This window comes from Somniosus microcephalus, chromosome 16 (genome assembly GCF_052327205.1).
Source record: "Somniosus microcephalus isolate GS21.2 chromosome 16, FLI_Smic_1.0, whole genome shotgun sequence".
Taxonomy (NCBI): Eukaryota; Metazoa; Chordata; class Chondrichthyes; order Squaliformes; family Somniosidae; genus Somniosus; species Somniosus microcephalus.
The window spans coordinates 49102298-49123554 of NC_141002.1; the positions used below are offsets into that span (position 1 = coordinate 49102298).

A 21257-nucleotide genomic window follows, 5' to 3' on the forward strand; every position below is an offset into this window, starting at 1 on the left:
CTTAGTAGCGACAGGTTTGCAGTCGGGGGTGAGGTTAGCGAACAGGGAAGGTGGCGGTACCTTGAGGGTGGATAGGCTGCAGGTGTTACGCGGTGGGCGGTTTAACTTTCGCTGGTTGTCGACTGTGAGTGGGGGGAGGAGTCCACCGTATGCTAGGGTTACACTTTGGAGGTGGGATTGGAAGTCCAGCCCTAGTATGACGGCAGCGCACAGCTGGGGGAGTACGAGGAGTTTAAAATTTTTATACTCTGTCCCTTTAACCGACAATGTCACGACACAGTAGCCGCTGATGTCTGTGGCGTGCGACCTCGATGCCATCGAGATGCGGCTGCGCGTTGGCAGGACGGGGAGGGAGTAGTGGCTCACCGTGTCTGGGTGGATGAAGCTCTCCGTGCTTCCGCTGTCGAACAGGCAGGTCGTGGCGTGGCCGTTGACTTTGATGTCCATCATTGAGCTGGCCAGGTGGTGCGGGCGGGCTTGATCCAGGGTCACGGAAGCTAGGGTGTAGATGAGCGCGTCGTTGTCATGACAAGATGGCGGCGAAGATGGCGGCCCCCGTAGTTCACATGAGGCTCTGTTTAAATCGTTTGCCCCGCACAAAGATGGCCGCCCCTGCTGTTCCCATGAGGCTCTGCAGGCTTCGGCTGCCCCGCACAAAGATGGCCGCCCCTGGTTTTCCCATGAGGCTCTGCAGGCTTCGGCTGCCCCGCACAAAGATGGCCGCCCCTGGTTTTCCCATGAGGCTCTGCAGGCTTCGGCTGCCCCGCACAAAGATGGCCGCCCCCAGGGTTCGCATGAGGCACTGCTGGCTTCTGAGGATTTGCTTCTGCAGGCCTTGGAGAAGTGGCCTTTCTTGAGGCAGGTTTTGCAGGTCGAGTTTTTGGCTGGGCAGCGCGACCTCGGATGCTTCTCCTGGCCGCAAAAGAAGCAGCCAGCGGCCCGATCGGGGTTGCCTGATGTCGGGGCCGGTACCGGGGCTAGCGGGCCCGGTCGGATCCGTGATGCAGACGCTGAGGTAGGTCCCGGGGGCAGCGCTGTGAAGGGTGGTGGGGTGGGGGTCGGGCCCGAGTCCCAGGGTCGCGAATAGTACCTGGCAAACGCTTCCTGGTCTTGCTGGGTGGCCTCTAGGGTGAGGGCGAGGGCTTCGGCCTTGTCCAGGTCTATGTCCTTAGCTTCAAGCAGTCTTTGCCGTGTGTAGTCGGAACGTAGGCCTCTCACCAAGGCGTCGCGGACATTGTCTTCCATGTTCGCAGTAGCCGTCACCGCTTTAAAGTCACAGTTCCTGCCGAGTTGTCTCAGCGCTCGTGAAAATTCAGCTATCGATTCTCCTGGCTGTTGCTGGCGAGATCTTAAGAGATGCCTAGTGTACATGTAGTTTACCGGGCTCCGGTACTGCTGTTTCAGTAGGTTGATGGCGTCGTCGTACGTAGTCATGTCCTGGATGAGTGTATATACTCTTGGGCTCGCTTGGGCTTTCAGGACTCTTAGTTTGGATCTCTGAGGGACGACGGCTTCCTCCAGGTACGATTCGAAGCAGTCCAGCCAGTGTTTGAAGTCGTTGGCTGAGTTTGGTGCCTGTGGATTTAGATCCAGGTATGGTGGTTTCAAGGCTTGCAGCCAAGCCGGCTGGTGTGGCCCGTTGTCTGGAGGCTGCTGTTGCTGTGCTGCTGGGTGAGCTCCTTGCTGTTGCTGTTCATTATCAGACATCTTTAAAATTTAGTCAATAAAAGGCGACGAGTTAAGAACGTAACTGAAGGTTTTTATTGGCTAAATAACAGAGCCCACCCTCGTGGGTGATCCGATCCAACAGGGAGGAATACTAGCCAGTCAGCTACCTTTATACCTGGGCAGGTAATGGGCGGAGTCGGAGGTGGTCAGCCCAGGTATAACAGTGCGACAAGAGGCGACCTCGTGTAGTGATGTGACAGTGAGAACAGTGAGAACAATATACAGTGATAACTATAACAGTGGTTTACCACACCACCCTACCAATTTTTGTATCATCCGCGAACTTACTGATCATACCCTTTACATTCATATCCAAGTCATTAATGTAGACCACAAACAGCAAGGGACCCAGCACCGATCCCTGTGGTACCCCACTGGCCACAGGCTTCCAGTCACAAAAACAACCTTCGACCATCACCCTCTGCCTTCTGCCACTAAGCCAGTTTTGTATCCAATGTGCCAAGGCACCCTGGATTCCATGGGCTCTTACCTTCTTGACCAGTCTCCTGTGCGGGACTTTATCGAAGGCCTTACTGAAATCCATGTATACCACATCCACTGCGTTACCCTCATCCACACACCTAGTCACCCCCTCAAAAAATTCAATCAAATTAGTCAGACATGATCTTCCCTTGACAAAGCCATGTTGACTATCCCTGATTAATCCTTGCCTCTCCAAGTGGAGACAAATTTTGTCCCTCAGGATTTTTTCCAATAATTTTCCTACCACTGATGTTAGGCTCACTGGCCTGTAGTTCCCCGGTTTTTCCCTACTACCCTTCTTGAATAATGGTACTACATTAGCAGTTCTCCAGTCCTCTGGCACATCCCCTGTGGCCAGAGAGGTCCTGAATATATGTGTTAGAGCCCCCGCAATCTCCTCCTTTGCCTCACACAGCAGCCTGGGATACATTTCATCCGGGCCTGGGGATTTATCCATTTTTAGGCCAGCTAAAACCGCCAATACCTCCTCCCTCTCGATGTTAATATGTTCGAGCATATCACAGTCCCCCCGCCCTATTTCTATGTCTACATCGTCCTTCTCCATAGTGAAAACAGATGCAAAAAATTCATTTAGAACCCCTCCTACATCTTCCGGCTCCACACACAGATTGCCACTTTTGTCCCTAATGGGCCCTATTTTTTCCCTAGTTATCCTCTTACCCTTAATATACTTATAAAACATCTTCGGATTTTCCTTTATTTTGCTCGCCAGTGTTATTTCATGGCCCCTCCTTGATCTCCTAATTTCTTTTTTAAGTATCCCCCTGCATTTTTTGTACTCCTCTAGGGCTTCCTCCGTCTTTAGCCTTTTGTATCTACCAAAAGCCCTCCTTTTTTTCCTAATCCATTCTCGTATATCCCCTGACATCCAAGGTTCCCTGTGGTTTTTGGAACCACCCTTGACCTTTACGGGAACATGTTGCCATTGTATGATCTCAATCTCCCTTCTGAAAGCCTCCCATTGCTCCGATGCAGATTTTCCTACAAGTAGCTGATCCCAGTCCATTTTGGCCAGATCCTGCCTTATCCTATTAAAATCGGCCTTCCCCCAATTTAGAACCTTTATTTCCGGCCCATCCCTGTCCTTTTCCATGACCACCTTAAATCTTACCATATTATGGTCACTATCACCAAAGTGCTCACCTACTAGCACTTTTTCCACTTGGCCGGCCACATTCCCTAGAATTAGGTCCAGTACCGCCCCCTCTCTTGTAGGACTTTCTACATGCTGGCTCAAAAAGCTCTCCTGGATGCACTTTAAGAATTCTACACCCTCTGAGCCTTTCACACTCTGACTATCCCAGTTAATATTGGGGAAGTTGAAATCCCCCATTATTATTAACCTATTATTTGCACATTTCTCTGAGATTTGCCTACATATCTGTTCCTCTATCTCCCCCTGACTGTTTGGAGGCCTATAGTACACTCCCAGCAAAGTGCTTGCCCCCTTTTTGTTTTTAAGCTCCACCCATATGGCCTCATTAGAGGACCCTGCTAATATATCATCCCTCCTTACTGCAGTAATTGACTCCTTAATTAATATTGCGACACCCCCTCCTCTTATACCTCCCCCTCTGTCTCGCCTGAAGATTCTGTACCCCGGAATATTGAGCTGCCAGTCTTGCCCTTCCCTCAACCATGTCTCCATGCTGTGGTTTTCAATGCAACACACATTGTTCAAGACTTCGGGCTCGATTTTGCCATTGGGGTGTGTCAGGTGTTTTTCGAGTCCTGAACCCGACTCCAGTGTGATGTGGGAAAAAGTGCGATTTTCCCCTAATTGGGCAATTGATTTCCAGTGTGTGGGAACCCCTAGCCCAATTAGTCTTTCCATCCTGAAAGTCGCCTCCGATGATGTCATCAATGCTGCTGGATTTAAGATCTGGAGACCTTAAACTTTATGCCCATTGCTGTGATCGCTTCATTCAGCAACTATGTCCAGCAGTAGGCCAAAGTGTGCTCCAAGGTTCGATGACGCCACCCTGCAAGCTCTGGTGGAGGGAGCAAGAGCAAATAAGGAGGTGCTCTTCCCTTCCTTGGGGAGGAAGAAGCCTCCCCAGCAGATTAAAGCTGTGTGGATGCAAGTGGCCCAGGAGGTCAATGCCATCTCTATGTGCGGCAGAACCTGGCTGCAGTGCAGGAAGAGGTTTCATGACCTTCTCCGCACAGGAAAAGTGAGTATGACTTTCCCATCACCCTCAATCTGATCCCCATTGCCTCTCCTCACCAGCACTCTGCTTTGCCAACCTCTTCCTCCACATCCCACGTGACACTTACATCCCTGCACCCTTACCCATTCCCTCTCTCTCTATGGTCACATTCACTTAACTATTTGACCATGCAGCCCTCGCACTCTCTATCACTGTGATGCAATGACAACTTACAACAAACAGGGAGGGCCCTTTGTCATCTTCTAAGCATCTATGCTATGGAATCTCTACACTCACTCCCTCATTCTCACTCAAACTCCACTTGTGTCCCTCATTGCAGGAAAAGAGAGCCCACAATAAGAGGGAAAGAGCAAGGACAGGAGGAGGGCCACCCTCAGTAGCCCAGCTCACCACCTCAGAGGAGGCGGCCCTGGAAATAGCCGTAATCGAGGACGATTCCCAAGTGGGGGACAGACAGACGGGCGCATCACAGCAAGCTGGTGACAGAATAGTTTGGCATCTCTCTCATTGACATTGTATGAGTCACTGATAATTATTCTGATGCTCTAACAGATTGAATGTTCAGATGATCATAAGTCAATGTGCATGTAACCTTGACCTCACATCTGACTCTTTCCTTTACTCCCCCACAGGACCATCAACAGCCCCCATCCCCATTATCCAGGAGGAACAGCCTGAGCCTCCAGAATCCTCAGAGGAAGCTGCAACCTCTGAGGGCGCAGCATCAGCAGAATTCAGAGCACCCAGCACCAGCGCAGAGACGCACACCTCGGTGGGACCCTCGCGAGATAGAGTAGTGTTGGCACCTGGTGTAACACAGCTCACAAGTGAGCATCAGCAGATGGTGGAGACAGGGATAGCAGTGGAGAGTCCTCGTCGGAGGACGCAGGACTCTGCCAGCTCGGCTCAGCTGCATGTCGACCCTCTGCCTCTGGGTCCATCCAGAAGGAGAGCCGTGCTGGAACTCCAGGAACAGGTGCAGGAGTCTTTGGCAGGTTTTGTCTCCAGGGTCACTGCGAGTGTGGAGCGAATGGAGAAGTCCATCGCTAACATGAGCAGGGCCTTTGTGAAGTAGGACTTCCAGTACAGAAACAGGTCCTCATGGCCCCCCTGATGAGCAGCAAGGTGCTGTCAAGCCACTTGCTAGCTCTGAAGTGGGGCTGACCCATGAGAGGGATGTTGGTGGCAGACAACAAGGAAGTTGGGGCTCCTCTCCAAGTGCTCACACGACCATGCCACTGCAAAGCCCTTGGTCAGAGCCCCACCAGAGTCCCCATCCAACTGAGATTGGCGTCTCAACACCTGCACAGCCGCAGGAGCAGCAGACTGTTGCCAAGCCCTCACAGGTTCGCAACCCCAGAGGACGCCCGCCAAAGGTGTCGAGACAGGAGCAGCATGAAAGTGAACAAGGGGCCTCCACATCTGCTGAAGCCACAGGGGAAGCACCACGTAGGAGCATGTGTAAGAGGAAGATACTGCACAAGTAGTCACAAGGGTAGTCACCTGGGTGTAATGTTATGTTTAATTTTGAAAAGGCATCAGTTGGTTATTGTCATTAAAAATTCTGATGGCAAACTTGCAGTTGTGGCGTGTGTCATTTTGCTAATGGGACTTCCACATTGAGGGCTTAGGATGACTTTCAATTGTCAGTATGGTGGTCAGAGTGATAGGAATCCGCAGGTTCTTGGCCACTGTCGATGGTCTGATAAGAAGGTGCGAGGCAAAAGTGTTTGATTGTGCAGACTAAGCAAATCTGGCCAAGATGATTGCGTGCCTTGCATCCCGGGCAGCAATGTGCTTGCATGCTGCTGCTGCTGGTTGATGCACCTCTGCAAGCTGTTCGTTGTCGCTCTCCTCCTCCTCCTCCTCATCCTCATCGGAGGAGGCTATATGATGAGCCACTTGTTCCTCAGGCATCTGCAAGCCATGATTCTGTGCCATGTTGTGAAGAGCACAGCAAACCACGACCGTTCTGGAGACCCTGGCTGCTGAGTACTGCAGGGCTCCACCTGATCTATCAAGGCATCTGAAGTGCATCTTCAGCAAGCTGATGGTTTGCTCGATTATGGATCTGGTGGAAATGTGGCTGGAGTTGTAGCGCTCCTCAGCTTTGGTGGATGGGCTCCTCAACGGAGTCATTAGCCACGTCTTCAGGGGATAGCCCTTGTCTCCAAGTAGCCATCCAAAAAGTTGGTCTGGCTGACTGAAGAGCGGAGGCACACTAGACTGGCGCAGGATGAAGGAGTCATGGCAACTGCCAGGGTACTTGGCACAAACATGCAAAATTTCCTTCTTGTGGTCACACACCAGCTATACGTTGAGGGTGTGGAAGTCCTTGCAGTTGACAAAAATACCTGGATTGTGATGGGGTACCTTATGCCCTGCACCCTTGGAAAGCCTGCCAGATTGTCAAACCCAACCGCACGCGCAGTTACACTGGCTTGATCATTGGAGAAATTGATGTAATTGTGCGCGATGGCAAAGAGGGCATCGGTTACCTGCATGATGCAAGTGTGTGTGGCCGCCTGGGAGACGCCGCTGATGTCTGCTGCAGATCCCGGGAATGAGCCTGAAGCAAAAACGTTGTGTGGTGGTGTCTTTGACGGCAACTGGTTAGGGGTGTCCATCTGCTCCTCTGGGCTCCAGGTCTTGCTTCAGCATTGCGCAGATGTCACCCACTACCTGTCGCAAAATTCGGAGCCTCCTTTAGCACTGCTGCTCAGTCACAGAATCACAGAATCACAGAAACCCCACAGTGCAGATAGAGGCCATTTCGGCCCATCGCGCCTGCACCGGCGCGTATCCCACCCGATCCCCGTAACCCCTACACCAACACATATCCCACCCTATCCCCGTAACCCCATGTATTTAATCTCCCTAACACTAAGGGTCAATTTATCATAGCCAATCAACCTAACCCGCACATCTTTGGACTGTGGGAGGAAACCGGAGCACCCGGAGAAAACCCACACAAACACAGGGAGAATGTGCAAACTCCACACAGACAGTCGCCCGAGGCCGGATTCGAACCCGGGTCCCTGGCGCTGTGAGTCAACAATGTTGAGGTAGCTGATCCTCTGTCTGTAGACCCTGTTTTGGGGGTATCTCCTGCGCCGACGTGCTTCCATGCGCTGGCGCCTTCTGGCCTGTGCAGCTTCAGGTGGGTGAGCAGCAGCTTGAAGCTCCTGCAATTGGTGCTACTGTTGGTCAGGGTTCTGCTGCTGCCGCGGCTGGTCTTTGTCCGAATCTGATGTCCAGGAGGAAAAGAAATAAATAGTTCCCATTCTTCTGGTATATACCTCAGTTGAGGAAGCGCTCATTCAAGATGGGGAGAGGGGTTTCCCAGGAAGTCACACTGGAGTTGGGTGTCAGGCTCCAAACTTCCACAACAATGAGTATGCCTGCTAAAAGTTCCCCCAGACCTGAGACAACAAAGTTCTGCCACCTGCAAATGATGATTGGTGAAAACTCCTTTTTAATGGTGGAGCTGCAGCTGTTAGTAAGCAGTCCACTTGTGATGCCGCCAGGATTCACTGGCGTGTTCCAGAGGAGGCATGCAGCACGTGGGAAAAGTGTTAAAATCAGAAAGGCCTCTCAAAATGGGATTATAGAGGCAATTAAGTGGTTGTTAAGGGCCTTTAGGGCCTATCCCACCTCTTGGAGGCGGGATGGAAACGGGGTCAGAAAACTCGCATGTGGGAAAATTGCTCGGAGGCGGGATCGGGCCCGCACGCCATTTTTTGCGATTTTACCACCTCACATGCCTCCAATCCCGCCTCCTTGGGCCTGGCAAAATCGAGCCCGAACATTTCTAGTAGAAAAATCAGGTAAAATGCCTCACTTAACACACTGAAATGCACGAAACCGGCACTTTCGTTGGGCCTACGCGTGAGTACCCCGTGTGTACTCACGCGTTGGGACCCGAATTTCTGGGCCATAGAACATAGAAAAATAGGAGCAGGAATAGGCCATTCGGCCCTTTGCGCCTGCTCCGCCATTCAATATGATCATGGCTGATTCTCTATCTCAATATATGTCAGCCTTGGCTCAGTGGTAGCACTCCTGTTTCTGAGTCAGAGGGTCATGGGTTCAAGCTGTTCTCCAGAGACTTGAGCACATCATCTAGGTTGACATTTCAGTGTAGTAGTGAGGAAGTGCTGCACTGTCAGGGGTGCTGTCTTTCAGATGAGACACTAAACTGAGGCCTTGCCTGCTCTCTAAGATAGGTGTAAAAGATTGCACCGTGCTGTTTAAAGAGGCACAGGGAGTTCTCCTGCTGTCCTGGCCAACATATATCACTCAACCAACACCACTGAAACAGATTGTCTGGTCATTTATCTCATTGCTATTTTTGAGGCCTTGCTGTGTGCAAATTGGTTGCAGTGTTTGCCTACGTAACAACAGTGACTACATTTCAAAAGTACTTAATTGGCTGTGAAGTGCTTTGGGATGTTCTAAGGACATGAAAGGGGCTAGAAGTGCAATTTCTTATCTTAGCAATGTGCTGGTACAATAGCTTCCATAGATGTTGTAAATTTCTATGGTTTTTCATCCTCACGATAACACATTCCGCTCCACAAGATACCAAGTGCATCTCCCAGACATTTAGCCCACATTATTTAATTCTTCATAATGCCTATTTAATACCAAGCATTGTTCTAGTGATTTATACAGGTCAAAGAAGAACAAGCAGATTAAAATTTTGTAAAATTAAATCACTTTACAAACATGGAGAAACTCATTAAGCTTGATGCAGACGAACCTTCAACCTTTACCCGGTTTCCAAACCCCTCCCCGTCCATTAGTTGAGAAGAGGCATGACTGAACATAACCTATTAAAATATATACCTGGTAAATTCAGAAACAGGAGCCCAGTCTCTGGCATCAGGGAAGCAGAACTGTGGGATGACTTTTAACTGGTCTTCCGTTTCCCGCATGAACTTGAATGGTTTATCCAGCTGAACCACAGGGGAAAAAGATGGTATTACACACCATGCTACATTCAGGCCCTCCACACTATACACCATGATGCACACACTCTGCTTAATATCATATTTCAAATTCACATGCTTTACACACATGCATATACTGCACGCTTCATCATGCTTCATGTTCCATACTTCATCTCTCACTTGTAAAATACCCTCACACCTAACTCTGGGGAATATAATATTGCCTTTTAGGAAACACAAACCAATCTCATGTCTCCAGTACTAGAGAATTACTGATCAATCAGAAACAATGCCAGAAAATTTTTCAGTTTTTCCTCAGCATGAATTCAGAGGTAAACATTTGCTAACAATGCACTTGAAGGAGGAGGAAAGTCTCTGGGGGTAATTTGTGTTCAAAGTGCACCACCACTGTCTATGTTAAAAATATGTAATTATAAGAATCTTTACTGTTCTATAAAATAGTTTGCCATGGCATTTTGGATTTCCTTGCCTCTAAAGCCACTCCGGTGATGTCGCTGATACAGATCAGCCACCTGTGCCTTTCACTTTAATGGAAACCAGAACTACTGATCAGTCTGGGAGCCAATCTGGAGATGCCCAGCTCTGGGATAACATGGTGCTGCATGAAGCACGCAGCATTCCCAACCGGTAACCTGTTTTTGTAGTGTCAGGTAGTCCCAGATCAACTCCCAGACTGCTGTGGAGTTACAGCCCTCTTTAAAATAAATGGGACCATTCAGGGATGCAGTCTCTTGAACAGATCAGGAGGGAAGGAAGCCCGAAATTATGGATGTCTGCCGTAGAAGAAAATTCAGTAAGCAAATACTTTTACAGTTATATATTTTAAGAGACATTGGGAGTACTTGGAACAAATGAAACTTCCTCAAACTTTCCTTCCTTTTTAATATGTGGATGTATTGAGTCAATGACTACCCTCCCTCACCGTCTCTCATTGCATCAAATTTCAGGAAATATATATCTTTTTTTTAATCTGTAAACGGTTCAACATCCCAGCCCATTGGAACACATGGGAGAGGAAGAAAGAGTCCCTTCTTTCTCTGAAGTTCAGCATCTTCTTACCTTCAGGGGAAACTGTTGGGTGACCTCGGGAATGTACACACTGCTTCCCTTCTTCATGTGGAGAGCAACCACCACAAAGAACTCAAATAACTGCCACTCCTGGAACTCGATGAGATCCCTCTCCAAGGTCCGATAGCGACCCCTTTGTTTCAGCATGGACTTGACCAACACCAGGCGCTGGCTGTGAGCTGTGGGTGGGCGAAGATGGGAATTATTTTTACTGAATCCAGTGACGTATTAATTAATAATCAGTCTTAATAATTGAAATGAAAGGTCAGTCATTATTTAAAAAACTGCATTTTAGTATCTTGTTCAAACTCACTGCAGCATCTATTCGCAGGCACGATCCCACTACTGAAAAGGTGAAGGGGTTTGACCTGCTCAGTTTACTGACCTTGGCCAGATCATCCCTCTTTACGTCACCTAGATGTATCAAACTCATAAGAATATATTTTCCTGTAACCCCCCTGTCCCGCCTGCCCTGGGACTGAGTGGAAGCTGCGCACCCAAAGTTCACTGATCCTTATCCAGGCCCAGGAGCGCCAGGATTTCTTGTGCCAGGTCATTAACACCACCCAGTGATAGTCCCAGCATAGACCTGCCCCACTGGCAGGCGATAGTGCTGGTAGAAGGGGAGGGAAATCGAAGCAAATTTCTCAGGACTGCAGCTGCAGACCAGGCATCCAAGATCAGGTCCTTCTAGCTGCTGCTGGAGATTAGCAGCCTGAAGATCCCAATTCTAATCCATACCAAGTCCTGCTCAATCGTGGAATGTGCTCAAGCCTTCCAGACAACATTTAATGTAGATTTATGCATGTGGGTAGAGCCATGCAAGGCTGCAAATTAAAGTCCGTTGAGAGGGAAAGAGACCTAGATGGTATAGTGGGAGTCTCTAAAGCTTCACAATCAGTGCCACAAGGCTATAGTAAAAGCCAACAGAGGATTGGGATGTATTGCTAGGATGATGCAATATAAAACAAAAAGCTCTATAATGTCCTCATAAAAGACTGAGCTAGGGCTCATTTAGATTACTGTGTCCAGTTTTGGTGGATGATATATTGGCCACTAGACTGATACCTAGTTTTACAGTCCTTAGTCATCATAATAGGCCTAGAGAATGGGGTCTTTTTACTCTCGAAAAGCATTGACTTTGGGGAGATATATATGAGATATTTAGAATAATGAAGGGACTAGAGTGTGTGTGTGTGTGTGTGTGTGTGTGTGTGTGTGTGTGTGTGTGTGTGTGTGTAGACTATTTGAATTAGGTAAGTTACAGGGAACCAGGGGAGATAGAGGGTGTAGAAGAGATTTCCTAGAATGGTACCAGGGATGAGGGACTTCAGTTATGTGGTGAGACTGGAGAAGCTGGGATTGTTCTCCTTAGATCAGAGAAGGTTAAGAGGAGATTTGATAGAGGTGTTCAAAATTATGAATGGTTTTGATAAATAAATAAGTAAATAAGGAGAAAGTGTTTCCAGTGGCAGAAGGGTCAGTACCAGAGGACACAGATCTAAGGTGATTGGCAAAAGAACCAGAGGTGACATGAAGAAAAACTTTTTTTTTTTTTTTTTTTAAAACGCAGCAAGTTGGGATCTGGATTGCACTGCCTGAAAGAGTGATGGAAGCAGATTCAATAGCAACATTCAAAAGAGAAATGAATAAATACTTAGAGGGAAAAATTTTATAGGGCGATGGGGAGTGGAACTAATTAGATTGCTCTAAAGAAGCGCTGGCACAGACACAATGGGCCAAGTGGCTTCCTCCTGTGCTGTATGATTCTATACGTATGTTACGTAAGCATAGAATTAGACTAGATGTCAGGAGGTTTTTCTTTTTGCAGAGGGTCATTGACCTCTGGAACAAGTTGCCCGATCGTGCAGTGAGTCCATCAATTCTGTATGTTTGCATGACCTATAACACTTTAAATTTAAAACTATCTACAAAACTCACCGTTCCTCTGAATTTGGCCTCTTGTGCAGCCAGTCTCTTCGTCCCACCATTGGCGGCCATGTTTTTAGCTGCTTAGGCCACATGCTCTGGAATTGCCTCCCTAAAGCCCTCTGCTTCTACCTCTCTCTCTTCTCTTAAGACCGTCCTTCGAACCTCTTTGACTAAACTTTTGGTCACCCCTCCTAATATTTCCTTCTTTAGCTTGACATCCATCTTTTTGACTATATCTATGTGAAGCACCTTAGGACATTTTCTTAAATCAAAGGCACTATAATTAATCAAACTTGATTAAACCTATGCATCTGGCAAGGGCTATACAGGAAACTTTCGATTAACCGGCCCCTAAATAACCGGAAATGTCGGTTAACCGGCAAAATTCAGGAGTCGGTTTCAGCTAACTATTATAACTTTTATTACTTGCACAGCAACAAATTGAGGAAGGCAAGGGTTTGGCTGCAGCTGTTGCTAAGCTACAGAGACGCTTGCAACTTGTGGACGTTCTTCTGAAGCTGTTGCTAAGCAACAGGGTTTGTTGCTTCATACGGAGCTCTAAGACCACTATAGCATTCGGTTATCCGGAATTGTTGCTGAACCGGCACCACGTCGGTCCTGTCCGTGCTGGATACCAGAAAGTTTCCTGTAATTCAAAAAAATTACTGATCTTTGAATCTTCAATCCACACCTGGGACCCCTGCAGGCAGTCAGTAGGGTCCAGGGGTACCATGTTTACTTGGGCACCCCAGGAAAGCTCCGGAAATTGTGAGGGCAACAAAAAAAGGGCAGAGATCCAGCAAAATGGGTCTTTGCCCCTCTTTCCTTGCCTTTGCACCCGGGTACAAAGGTTAAGAAAATCTACCCCTATAGTCACCTCCAACTGGGGCAACTAGTGTACAAAACATTTTTTTAATAAGCTATATTGCTGCTTGACACCCCCTCTATTTCCCAAGCAAGAAGTTGTACAGCAAAAGACAGAAAATATATTTAATAGAATGGAATATTATTAATGATCAATTTGTACAGGAATTTGCTTACCTTTAAGTTTCTCTTCAGTCTCGCTGTCAGTTTCACTGTTTTCATCTGTAACTGAATCGGCATAAGAAGTCTTGTTAAGGAACATCTACTAACACACTGCTAATTTGAAACTAAGGCAGTGCAACAAGATTGTTATTGTAGTGTATGTACCTTTAAGAGAGAACTACTTTTACAGCTTCTGTATACTGTAGTACCGGCTGTGACCACACCTGTATATAAGCCTTGCGCATGCCTCTGTACCCCAGTCTTGAGATTACCCTACTCCAGTAAATACCTGTTGATTGTTAAGTTACAGCATCCGTGTGGTTATTGAAAAACATCATACTCTCAGAATCACGGATCTAACAGTGGCGACGAGTGTCGATGCGAATCTACCTGCAACTCTGCATTTCCCTTCGAGGATTCGCTCCGGGAGGGCGGTGGAAGAAAGTCGAGGCCAGAAACACGGGCGTCGACCACGAGCAACCGCCCAGTCGTCCGGCAGAGAGTGAACATCGCAGGGGAGGCTGTGGAGAGCCGGGCTGGTTCCCCAGCCACGACGATCAGCAATAGACTGACGACAGGTACAGCGCAGACCCTTCCCGGACAGCAGCGGCTGGAGCCGACCGACGGCGGAGAGAAAGCCGAGCAGCGTCGACGGGGTAAGACAGAGGGTGAAGCGCACAGGGCGCAGCCGGAGGTTGAAAACCGAGCGGCGTCACGGAAACACAAACGGAGAGAGAGAGGGTAAAGCAACAGCCGGGTTCAGGACCGAGCGGCGGAAACGGGAAAGGCGCACAAAAAAAAAGAACGCGCAGAGCAGAGCCAGGGCTCAAGGGCTGAACAGTGTCCGTGGGGAGAAGAAGGGAGAGCGCGGGAGACGTCATTGAGCCGCGGAGAAGGAAGAGCGCGGGAGACGCCATTTTTAGAAGCCGCAGCGGAGAAGAAGGGCGAGCGCGGGAAGGAAGGAAAGCACGGGAGGCGCCATTTTGTGCCAGCGGAGAAGAAGGGGAAGCGCGGGAGACGCCATTTTTGACAGTTAAATCACACCCAGGGATGCCGAAGAGTGGCAGTATCTCTACGTTCGACAATGAAGTCGAAGATTGGGCGACATATGTGGAACGTATCGAGGTGTACTGCAGGGCGAATCAAGTGCCAGATGCTAGGAAAGCACTGGTTTTGTTAAATTCCATGGGTGCAAAAACTTATGGGTTACTGCGAAACCTAATAACCCCAGATAAGCCTGTGAACAAGAATTTCGAAAGCATAGTAGAAATCCTACAGGACCACTTAAACCCCACACCGCTGCTGATAGCAGAACGATTTAAGTTCCATAAAAGGAACCAACACAAAGATGAAAGCAATGCTGAGTACCTAACGGAACTGCGCAAGCTATCGGAACACTGCCAGTTTGGAGCGGGACTAGCAGATACGTTAAGGGACAAGTTTGTGTGTGGGCTGCAAAGTGAAGGAACCCAGAAACGGCTTCTATCAGAAAAGGATCTTACGCTGGACAAGGCTTTCAGTATGGCAGTATCACACGAAGCAGCCGCAAGGGGCGCTGCAGAGATACAACGGAGACCACAAGAATATGGCACCAATGAAATGTCCTATGGAACAGGGAAGTGCTATCGCTGCGGCAGAACAACACATGACCAGAAGGATTGTTGGTTCAAGGACCAAGTGTGCAGACAGTGTGGAAAAGCAGGACACATAGCAAGAGTCTGCAGGTCTGGGAAGAAAACCAACAGTAAGAAATCTCCACAGGAGAAGTACAAAAAGGTACACAAGGTGATGGACAGTAGTTCAGACGAACAGAAAAGTGACACAGACTCCAGAAGCAAGGAGCTGGGTTGTCTGAAACTACATAAGGTAACCAAAATGGAGGATCACCAGACTATCTGGGTTACACTCAAGATAGACGGAGTCCAAGTGAAAATGGAATTGGACACAGGATCAGCCCTAACAGTCATAAACCAAAGGGACTACAAGCGGCTATTTTCACATATACCCTTGAAAGCTACAGAGATTGTCTTGAAGACGTACACGGGACAAAAAGTCTACCCCAAAGGAAAAATAAGGGTGAAAGTGATATATAAAGGCCAGGAAATACCTAAAATGGACATATATGTATTGCCAGATGGAGGACCACCACTGCTAGGACGTGAATGGATCCGGAAGATACAATTAGATTGGCATTCCATACAGGCACTGAAGGTTGAGGCCAAAAAGGATGACGACGTCACACCTGGACGACTGTCAAAAATGCTAACTGACGCAAAAGGAGTGTTCCAGGAGGGACTCGGAACACTAAAAGGCATAACAGCAACGATTAAAATAGAGGAAAATGCAAGCCCAAAGTTTCTTAAGGCCAGACCAGTGCCTTATGCGATCAGACCAGCTGTCGAAGCAGAGCTGGAAGGGTTGGAACGTTCAGGAGTACTGTCCAAAGTAGACTGGAGTGAGTGGGCTACACCCATCGTTCCTGTAATGAAGAGGTCGTTGAGTAATACGCCTGGGGAACCAAAGAAGGTCCGCATCTGTGGGGATTTTAAGGTGACAGTGAACCCAGTCCTTCACACGGTATAATATCCGCTTCCACGAATTGAGGATATTTTCGCCTCGCTATCTGGAGGTAAACGCTTCACCAAAATTGATCTAGCCCAGGCGTACTTGCAAATGGAGGTAGAAGAAGCCTCGAAACAATACCTTACGATTAACACTCATAAAGGTCTCTACCAATACAACCGGCTGGTGCTCGGGGTAGCATCGGCTCCGGCTATTTGGCAAAGGGCAATGGATCAAGTCCTGCAAGGGATTCCAGGGACCCAGTGTTATTTGGACGACATCTTGGTCACGGGCGAAAATGACGGTGATCACCTCGCCAACTTGGAGAAGGTGCTCACCAGATTAAAGGAGTATGGGCTACGAGCTAATCGCCACAAGTGCGAGTTTTTCCAGAAACAGATCTCGTATTGTGGCCACGTCATCGATGAAGAGGGGTTACATAAGTCCCCTGAAAAGATTGAGGCAGTAGTCAAGGCTCCAGCACCGGAAAATGTGTCACAACTGAGGTCGTTCCTCGGGCTGGTAAACTACTACCATAAGTTCTTACCAAATTTGTCCACGGTATTACACCCACTGAACACCCTACTGCAAACAGGGGTACCATGGAAGTGGAATGACGAACGTAGATGAGCTTTCCAGAAGTGCAAAGAATTGATCACATCTAAAGAGGTGTTGGCCCATTTCAACCCAGCACTACCAATTCGCTTGGCATGTGATGCATCACCCTATGGTATTGGAGCAGTGCTGTCGCACAAATTCCCAGACGGGTTAGAGAGGCCAGTAGCCTTTGCGTCTCGATCACTAACCTCAGCCGAGCGCAACTACGCCCAGACAGGGAGGCCCTCAGCATAGTATGGGGAGTAAAAAAATTCAACCACTATCTGCATGGGCAGAAGTTCACCTTGCTGACTGACCACCAACCACTTGTCTCCATCTTTAATCCTAAGAAGGGCGTTCCAGTGATGACTGCACAACGGTTACAAAGATGGTCCCTGTTTCTAGGGGCGAATCAATATGAAATAGAATATAAAGGCACGAAACAGCATGGAAACGCTGATGGGCTATCGCGCCTGCCACTGCCTACTGTGGAGGAAGCACCAGCAGTGGACCCTATCGAGATATTTTATTCGTCAATAATTGAACGATTGCCAGTAACGAACGCGGATATAGAGAAGGAGACCCGCAATGATCCGACGCTGTCTCGGGTATATGATTTGACGGTGAGGGGATGGCCAACACATGGCGACTCACTGTTGCCAGCATTCTCATCCAGAAGAGAACAGCTGTCAGTATGCCAGGGGACAGTGATGTGTGGATCCAGAGTGGTGATTCCACCCAAGTTAAGGGAGAGAGTGCTAAATGAGCTACATGAAGGTCATCGGGGGGAGTGAAAATGAAAAGCCTTGCTAGGGCTTATGTGTGGTGGCCGGGAATCGATCAACAAATCAAAGACCTAACCAAGAGCTGCTCAGGATGCCAGAAGGTCCAAAATGCACCACCACATGCCCCTCTACACCCATGGGAGTGGCCCTCCTCTCCATGGCAACGGGTGCATATTGATTTCGCTGGTCCATTCATGGACTCAATGTTCTTAATAGCAGTGGATGCTCATTCGAAGTGGCCTGAGGTGATAAAAATGTCCTCAACCACTACAGAGAAAACGATTGCAGTCCTACAGACCATATTTGCCAGAAACGGCTTGCCAGAGCAGATTTGCTCTGATATTGGACCACAGTTTGTGTCCGAAGAGTTTCGAAAATTTATGAGAAGGAATGGGGTAAGGCATTACACATCTGCCCTGTATCATCCAGCCAAAAATGGATTGGCTGAGAGGTTCGTACAAACCTTTAAGAAGGCGATAAAGGCCGTGTGCGACGATGAAATTCCACTACAGCATAAGGTGGACAATTTCTTATTAGCCTACCGAAACGCGACACATGCAGTTACCAACCAGACCCCGACCATGATGTTCTTTAACCGAAGGTTGAGATCTCGTCTGGACTTGCTCAGACCAAATGTGCGAAGAAATGTTGAGGATAAACAATTCCAGCACATCAATGAGAAGCCGACAAGGAGCTTCAATGTAGGACAACCAGTCTTGGCCCGTGACTACCGAACAGAGAAATGGCAACCCGGAACGATATGCACAAGGCAGGGGCCATTAATGTACACAGTGGATGTCGGGGAGAACATTGTGAGACGCCACGTCGATCAGATCTTAGCGTCACAGGAACAAGTCCACCCCATGTCTCGAGTACCTGGGGATGAACCCGACATACCGGTAGCATCTACCTCAGAACCAGAAGCAGTGGAAACCGATGAAAAGGGGCCAGAATCGCCTCCGCACCAAGAACAAGAACCTCAGGAAAGGCGCTATCCCGAAAGGATCAGGAAGCCGCCCCAAAAACTGAATCTATAAATGGACTATTGTTGTTTAATGTACATGTTAAAGTGTTAATTGTTATTTGAATATTATGGGTACTACTAATCTAAAAGGGGAGGAATTGTAGTGTATGTACCTTTAAGAGAGAACTACTTTTACAGCTCCTGTATACTGTAGTACCGGCAGTGACCACACCTGTATATAAGCCTTGCGCATGCCTCTGTACCCCCAGTCTTGAGACTACCCTACTCCAGTAAATACCTGTTGATTGTTAAGTTACAGCATCTGTGTGGTTATTGAAAAACATCATACTCTCAGAATCACGGATCTAACAGTTATAAATTTCAAGTCTGCATTAGATATTTTCTCAGGTTCAGCACCACCAATTTCTCCCATAAGCGGATCCTACATCCCTTACAATCAGGAGTTTACCTTAACTGCCCAATATCTTGATAGCAGTACTTGGGAGTCGTAAGAATGAAACCCTTTGTTATATGAACTGGATGCTGTAATCCTGCACGTGCTATCATGAGTGCTTCTCCAATCTTCCGAAAGATGGACTAATTAACACTTATGTGAGATGAGGCCAAGTATAAATCAACGAACAGGTTTAGTTTAAAAACTATACATGAACAAACAGAGTAGCAATTATTGCTTATTTTGTAATGTTCCTTGTAACAAGGAAAACAACAAAATATGCCTCTGGCTGGATATAACTTTTCTGATCTGTGGTTCCTTTGAACCTGACTGGCACTATCATAAGGAGGGTGTTCCTAGAAACTAACTCCTGCTGAGTTCAAATGCAGGAGGCATTCCAACATATAATATGTGGTGTCTAAATGTCTACCACTGTCTCAAGGTGAACTGGAATGCAGGTGGCACCACTTCACAAAATGGTTCCTCTAGCTCTAATCCATATTTCCCAGCATTGACTATCCTGTGGGTTTAATCACCTTGTGAGCTAAATTTAACTTAATATCACCATTTTAATATACATTCTTCAGTGGTCAAATAGTCAGAAATTCCAATATGTAGCAAAACTCCCTCTAACACTATTGTGCACATACACTGCATATATTTTCCAGCTAAGTAATGTTCCCATTCATCAAATTTAAAAGTATTTTTGTGGGCATTAAATTGGTCTATCCCGAATAATAAATGCTATTCAGTTACAATACCAATCACGCACAAACAGTACCTCTTCCTGTGCTGGCTTCAGAAGACTGAGTGATCCTCTTCACTTTCTTTTTCCCCCTCCTGGCCTCGTAGATTGCATTAATTTTCAACACCACCTGCATTAGACAACAGTGAGGAATGCTATCAATGATGATCTAAGATTAAGGGATTAACATTGCTGCATATAAATTGCTGCTCTGGGGTCAAGGGGATTACTGGACTATTTGTTTGGGCTCAGTTCATGTTGCTGCACAGAGGTGGCTGTGGGTATTTTTGGAAGATATTCTATCACCCCTGTCAAGGAGATAATAGGAGTAAAGGGTAGCTATTCACAGTGGCAGAAGATGGGTAGTGGTGTTCCACAAGGATCAGCGCTGGGACCACTGATGTTCACAATTTATATCAATGATTTAGACTTTGGAATCAAAAACACAATTTCTAAATTTGCAGATGACACCAAATTGGGGGGGGGGGATAATCAATACTGAGGAGGACTGCAACAAATTACAGGAGGACATTAATAAACTTGCAGAATGGGCATATAAATGAAGTTCAACACAGATAAATGTGAGGTATTACATTTTGGTAGGAAGAATCGGGAGGTCACTTATTGCTTGGAGGGTGCGAGTCTAGGTGGGGTAGAGGAACAAAGGGATCTCGGAGTACAAATACACAAATCACTAAAAGTTGCGACACAGGTTAGCAAGGCCATAAAAAAACAAACCAAGCACTAGTGTTTATTTCTAGAGGGATAGAATTGAAAATTAGGGAAGTTATGCTAAACCTGTATCGAACCTTGGTTACACCACACTTGGAGTACTGCGTACAGTTCTGGTCGCCATATTATAAAAAGGATATAGAGGCACTGGAGAGGGTGCAGAGGAGATTTACAAGGATTATACCAGAAATGCGAGGGTATACATATCAGGAATGGATGAACAGGCTGGGTCTCTTTTCTCTTGAAAAAAGGCTGAGGGGTGACCTAATAGAGGTCTTTAAAATTATGAAAGGTTTTGATAGAGTGGATAGAGAGAGAATGTTTCCACTTGTGGGGAAGAGCATATCTAGAGGCCATCAATATAAGATAGTCACCAAAAAATTCAATGGGGAACTCAGAAGAAACTTCTTTACCCAAAGAGTGGTGAGAATGTGGAACTCGCTACCACAGGGCGTGGTTGAAGCAAATAGTATGGCTGCATTTAAGGGGAGGCTGGACAAGCATGAGGGAAAGGGGAATAGAGGGTTATGCTGATAGGTTTAGATGAGGAAAGACGGGAGGAGGCTCGAGTGGAGCATAAACACCGACATGGATTGGTTGGGCCAAATGGCCTGTTTCTGTGCCGTATATCCTATGTAATCCTATGTAAGGATGACTACCCTGTCCCAATCTCGGCTGAGCTACTTGCAATTAGTTTGTTTTTACAAATATTTTGAGTTGATGACAGTCACTGACTGCGGCAGTCAAATTCAGATGATGATTAACTCTGGCACTCAAATTAATTAAAAAAGAATCTCCTGTGGGCAGAAACATACCTTAGGAATCTTTTTTCTTCTCTTCAATAATTGAGAATCTCCTGCCAGGCTCAATGTGTCATCTGGACTGCTGGGGGTGGACGGCGGGCTGGCTTTTGGTGGTGAGCTTATCCCATCTTTATTGATTTTTCTCAGATCCAGCAGTTTAAAACTCCTCCTCTCTGAGGAGTGTCGAAAGAGGGAGGGAGTCTTCAATGGAAG

At 47.5% G+C, this 21257-nt stretch overlaps 1 protein-coding gene across 1 annotated transcript in view; it reads right to left on the minus strand.

The window, feature by feature from the left end:
* The window catches only part of LOC147106143 (DENN domain-containing protein 2A), a 127247-nt gene that overhangs the window by 41418 nt on the left and 64572 nt on the right, over positions 1-21257 (minus strand). The window contains exons 6-10 of the mRNA XM_086008967.1: positions 21057-21257; positions 19546-19639; positions 13418-13468; positions 10436-10623; positions 9252-9361 (exon numbers count right to left, since the gene is read on the minus strand). Of these exons, the coding sequence (XP_085865093.1) occupies positions 9252-9361; positions 10436-10623; positions 13418-13468; positions 19546-19639; positions 21057-21257 (644 nt within the window). The remainder of the gene's footprint in view (positions 1-9251; positions 9362-10435; positions 10624-13417; positions 13469-19545; positions 19640-21056) is intronic.